The sequence below is a fragment of the Oenanthe melanoleuca genome, chromosome 1 (assembly GCF_029582105.1).
Source record: "Oenanthe melanoleuca isolate GR-GAL-2019-014 chromosome 1, OMel1.0, whole genome shotgun sequence".
Taxonomy (NCBI): domain Eukaryota; kingdom Metazoa; phylum Chordata; class Aves; order Passeriformes; family Muscicapidae; genus Oenanthe; species Oenanthe melanoleuca.
The window spans coordinates 74,006,598-74,011,880 of NC_079333.1; the positions used below are offsets into that span (position 1 = coordinate 74,006,598).

Below are 5,283 nucleotides of genomic sequence, written 5' to 3' on the forward strand. Positions count from 1 at the left end.
GCGGAGCGGCGGCGGCCCCGCGCCCGGGCGGGCGGGCGGCGGCAGCCCGGAGGCGGAGGCGGTAGCGGGGAGGCGGCAGCGGCGGCAGCGCCTGCGTCCCCGGAGCGGCGCGGACCATGCTGCTGGACGCCGGCCCGCAGTTCCCGGCCCTCGGAGTGGGCACCTTCGCCCGGCACCACCACTCGGCCGCGGCGGAGATGCAGGACCGTGAGCTGAGCCTGGCGGCGCAGAACAGCTTCGTGGACTCGGCGGCGGCGCACATGGGCGCCTTCAAGCTCAACGCCGGCGCCCACGACCTCTCCCCCGGGCAGAGCTCGGCGTTCACCTCGCAAGCGCCCGGTTACCCTGCCGCCGCCCTGGGCCCCCACGCCGCCCATGTCGGCTCCTACTCCGGGGCGCCCTTCAACTCCACCCGGGACTTCTTGTTTCGCAGCCGGGGCTTCGGGGACTCGTCGCCGGCCGGCGGACAGCACGGCATCTTCGGCCCTGCGGCCGGCAGCCTGCACCACCCGCACACGGACGCTCAGAGCCACCTCCTCTTCCCGAGCATCCACGACCAGCACGGCCCCCACGCCTCCCAAAATGTTCTCAACGGGCAGATGCGGCTGGGCTTGCCGGGGGAGGTATTCGCTCGGTCGGATCAGTACCGCCAGGTTTCCAGCCCCAGGACTGACCCTTACTCGGCGGCTCAGCTGCACAACCAGTACGGCCCCATGAATATGAATATGGGCATGAACATGGCAGCCCACCACCACCACCACCCAGGTGCCTTTTTCCGCTACATGCGGCAGCAGTGCATCAAGCAAGAGCTCATCTGCAAGTGGATCGATCCCGAGCAGCTGAACAACCCTAAAAAAAGTTGCAATAAAACTTTCAGCACCATGCACGAGTTGGTCACCCATGTCTCGGTGGAGCACGTTGGGGGACCCGAGCAGAGCAACCATGTCTGCTACTGGGAGGAGTGTCCCCGAGAAGGCAAACCCTTCAAAGCGAAATACAAACTGGTCAATCATATCCGAGTGCACACGGGAGAGAAACCCTTCCCTTGCCCCTTCCCTGGCTGCGGAAAAGTTTTCGCCAGATCAGAAAATCTCAAAATTCACAAAAGGACGCATACAGGTAATTCGGGTTTCTTTCGGCAGATTTTTCTCCATCTGCCCTTGCCTATATATGTGTAAATATATATATATGTAAACCGATAGAAAGTAAACTGATAGATCAGACAGAGTGATGTTAAATTAGGAGAGTGATAGAATAAGGTTCCAGTTTATTTTTTAAACCCTCTCCGTCACATGGCTGCATTTGTTTTGGTTTCTTCCCCAGCAGCATACACCCCCCCATCCATTCCAGATTTCGAAAGGATAATTTACTAATTTATTTTAATTTGGGAGTGAGAGCTGTAGATGCGTGCTGAGGGTCAGCGGAGTCTTTCCGCAGAAGCGCGGAATGCAGTGCAGACCAAATTTTGCCGTCTTGCTAAAATACGGGAAGACATCTGTCCGTCCATCCATCCATCCATCTGAAACGCCTTAGTCATTTGCTCTACTCAATGTATTTGCATGCAACTTCAGCGCTTGTGAGCATGGCTTTTATTTATGGATACCGAAAGAAACTATATAAATACGTGCAAAATCAATCATTAGTCCTAAATCCCGTTAGAAGTGGCAAAAAGTCCCTTTCTGGGAATGCTTTCCATTAAATTTAAATGGTGTGAGCAAGGCAATAAAATTTTCTCATTTAAGAAAAAATGTTTTTAAAGTCTCACTCGATGTGATTTAAGGTGTTTTTGCAACAGTTTATTAAATTATGTAATAGGGAACAGAGGATTTGAGGTTCGGAAACTTCCATCAAATCAGGTGGAAGAGGGTCGAGGGAGCACAGGCTTTCCTGATGGAAAATCGCCTGAGCCGAAGGGTAACAAAAATAAACGCATCCTCCCGTCTCATCTATTATTCATTTACTACTCCTGCCGGCTCAAACCGTGCCAGACTATTTCATAAAAGACGGCCAAATATTTTAGCGACTTCCACTCCAAATATTTACCCGGAGAAAGGCTAAAAATCTCGAGGCCTATTGTTTTCTCAAGTGCTAAGCCCGATGCGAGGTGCGAGACGAGCTTTAACAAGGTTTAAAATTTGAGAAATGTATTTGCATGAGATGCCCGCACTGAAGTCATTGTGTCTGAGCGGATGTCTTTAAGAAACAATTTAGGTGCTAATGGAATCTAATGTTAAATGCTTCCCCCTCCAAAGGCGGGGGAATGTGGAGTTCTCACCTCCAAAGTACTCCCCGGCATTTGGAGTCCTGGCAGCCGGGCGAGAGGAATCCCTATGAAAATTAAATGAAGTATTTTACAGACGTTTAGTTTTCCCAGCGGATGTGCGTTTATCTCGAATATCCATACACGAAACAATATGCCCGGCCTTAAATCTGTTGGTAATGGTTTCCAGTTTAACAGGATAGCGGATTTGGTACCGAGGCGAAACGGCTCGGTGATGCTTGCTCCATTTTTTTTTTTTTTTTAATCATCTTTCTTCTTCTTGCGGGACTGGCTATGTGTGTCGGTACCGGTCGAAATAAAATCAGGCAAGATGCCGGGACGGGGATATCCCCGGGGTTTTGGTAGGAAAACCAGGTGGGGGTCGGGGGTTGCTTCGCTTCAGGGCAACGCGTGAGCGATGCGGCCCTCCGGCTCTGCGGGAACCTGGACACAGCCGGCCCCTTGCTTTGGGAAACTTCTGGACGAAGCGACTGGGAGAGGAGGGCGAGGGCGGGGAAAATGGGCGCGGGGCTGCGCGGGGTTTGCGCGGGGGCGGCCGCGCTCACCCCGCCGCTGCGCCGCTCTCTTGCAGGGGAGAAGCCCTTCCAGTGCGAGTTCGAGGGCTGCGACCGGCGCTTCGCCAACAGCAGCGACCGCAAGAAGCACATGCACGTCCACACCTCGGATAAGCCCTACCTGTGCAAGATGTGCGACAAGTCCTACACGCACCCCAGCTCCCTGCGGAAGCACATGAAGGTACCCGGCCCCGCAGCCGGCGGCGGGAGGCGGGAGGGCGGCCGCCCCGCGCCGGGCGCCCCGACGGGGCGGCGGGCGGCGGGCGCGGGGCCCGGGGGCGGCGGAGGGCCGGGCCGGCGGCGGGGGGCGCGCCCGGGGGGCGGCCGCGGCCTCGCCATCCCCCCTCCACCCGGCCGTGTTGCCTTTGCCCCCCAGGTGCACGAGTCGTCCCCGCAAGGCTCCGAATCCTCCCCGGCCGCCAGCTCCGGCTACGAGTCCTCCACCCCCCCGGGGCTGGTGTCCCCTAGCGCCGAGTCGCAGAGCACCAACAACCTCTCCCCTGCGGCGGCGGCGGCGGCGGCGGCAGCGGCGGCGGCCGTGTCCGCCGTGCACCGGGGCGGCGGCGGCGGCAGCGGCGGCGGCGGCGGCGGCCACAGCGGCCTTTCCTCCAACTTCAACGAGTGGTACGTGTAGGGCCCCGCCGGACTGCTCTGCACGGCCCCGCCGCGCCCTCCCCTTCCCGGCGGCGGCGGTGGCGGTGGCGGCGGGCAGGAGGGACCGAACGAGCCCGCCGGAGACGCGCCGGGAGATGCCGCCGCAGCCGCCGGCAACGAAGTGACGGCCGAGCAGGATGGGAACAGGGGGCCTTCATCTCCCCACACCCTCCCGCCTTCGCGTCCTCGTTTTTGATTTTTCTTTTGTTGGATTTTTTCTTTTATTCTTTTTGAGAACATTTTGAACCAGCAAAAAAAAAAAAAAAAAAAAAAATCCAAAAACTACGTGCTGAAAAAAAAATGAGAGAATGAGTAAATCAACGGAGGAACGGAAAGGGGAGAGAGAGAGGGAAAAAAACAACCCCACGCGCCACCAACACATCACCCAGCTAAAAGCTTCCCAAGCCGGCGGAAAGAAACTCTCCCTCTGGAGTCCTCAGACAAAAGATCAGAGACTCAAACTCCTCTGGTCCCCGCGCCTCCCCGGCCGGAGCAGCCAGCTCCCTCCCGCCCCACGAACTGTGTATATAGCTGCCCTCTCCTTCCTCCGGCGAGGTGGGGAAGGAGGTTTTCCTGGATTCTCGGTGTATAGAAGTTCGTCCCGTTTGTAAACCGCAGATTGGTCCCTTCCTTCTTCTTCTCCTTCTTCTTTTTTTTTTCCCCCTCTTTCTTTCCCCCCCCCCCCTTTCTCCTTCCCCGAGAAAGTGATGGACTTGTTTTCTTTTCTCCCACTCTCCCTCCCCACTTCCTTCTCTTCTCCTTTTTTAGTTCATCCCTTAAAAAAAAAAAAAAAAAAAAAAAAAAGTAACGTGGAAGAAAAAAAAATGGTTTCTTTTGTAATTGTGATATCTTGAATATTGTGTTCCTTTTTAAGAAGCAACTTGATTGTAAACTGCATTTCGACTATAGACTGGGGAAGAAATACCGTGCCAAAGTCTCCATTCTGTTATCACAGACACACACACGAACAACAACGCTTGTGAATGTATTTTTCTGTTAGCTGGGTTTACATGTGATGTTTTAGTGCTTTTGCAAGTTCAATTTGTTAGTTCCTGTTCGGAAGATTGTGAGGAAAAATAAACGTCGTGCCGTTAGCTTTTCCGTAATAACGCCCTTCCTCCTGTAAATACCTGTTACCATATTTATCCATTTGTAATTAAATTATGGTATTAACTTGCTACAGAGGAAACAGTATTTATAAAGAATGTTTCTTAACTATAAATATGTACAATTGTGAGCATAAACTGTTTCAGATTTTTTATTTGAAGGTTTAAGTGGTTTCATCATTTCTTGTGATATGTTTTGAGAGTAATGCATACAGAAATATAATAAAACGTGTTGAAACTGCACGAGCTGTTTCCTTTTTATGCCAAAGGCTCTCTAAAACCTGCTATAAGGTATGTGATGAGCTGAGCAGCGACTGCAAAACAAATGCTTTTAAAACTTCCGCTGGTTACTAGAACAGGATTCCTTCCAGCTGGGCTCTCTCGTCCAGATGGAAAAAAAAAATCCACAAAAGCCCCTAAAACTTTGTGAAGCCTCTGAGCTGAAACAAAAAGGTGAGGATGCATATTCTCCAAATTACTTGCAAGGCAAGATCTCCTTTCGTAAGATATTTACACGGCGAGAGCGCATCTTCCTCCGGCTCCTGCCTTCCTAGGGTTCGCCCCTCTTTCCCCGGTGTGTCTGGATGGGGAGATCATTGCCCCAGAGGCTGAGAAAGCAGGGCCTTTCTGGACGGAGGTGGAGGGGCAATGACAAGACTCTGAGCTCGGCTGCTTTAAGCCGTAGATC

General features: G+C 53.6%; 1 protein-coding gene across 1 annotated transcript; it reads left to right on the top strand.

Moving 5' to 3' along the window:
- The first annotated feature begins 116 nt into the window (after window positions 1-116).
- On the top strand, window positions 117-4,790 carry ZIC2 (Zic family member 2). Its single transcript, XM_056490136.1, has 3 exons — window positions 117-1,119; window positions 2,853-3,016; window positions 3,212-4,790. The coding sequence occupies exons 1-3, from the start codon at window positions 117-119 to the stop codon at window positions 3,467-3,469; spliced, it is 1,425 nt and encodes a 474-aa protein (XP_056346111.1). The 3' UTR covers window positions 3,470-4,790.
- Window positions 4,791-5,283: the final 493 nt, after the last annotated feature.

Excerpts from the sequence above, each read along its gene's own strand:
- ZIC2 (XM_056490136.1), top strand. The coding sequence starts at position 117 with ATGCTGCTGGACGCCGGCCCGCAGTTCCCGGCCCTCGGAGTGGGCACC. Across the intron at positions 1,120-2,852 it reads TCACAAAAGGACGCATACAG|GGGAGAAGCCCTTCCAGTGC; the intron begins GTAATTCGGGTT and ends GCTCTCTTGCAG. Across the intron at positions 3,017-3,211 it reads CCCTGCGGAAGCACATGAAG|GTGCACGAGTCGTCCCCGCA; the intron begins GTACCCGGCCCC and ends TTTGCCCCCCAG.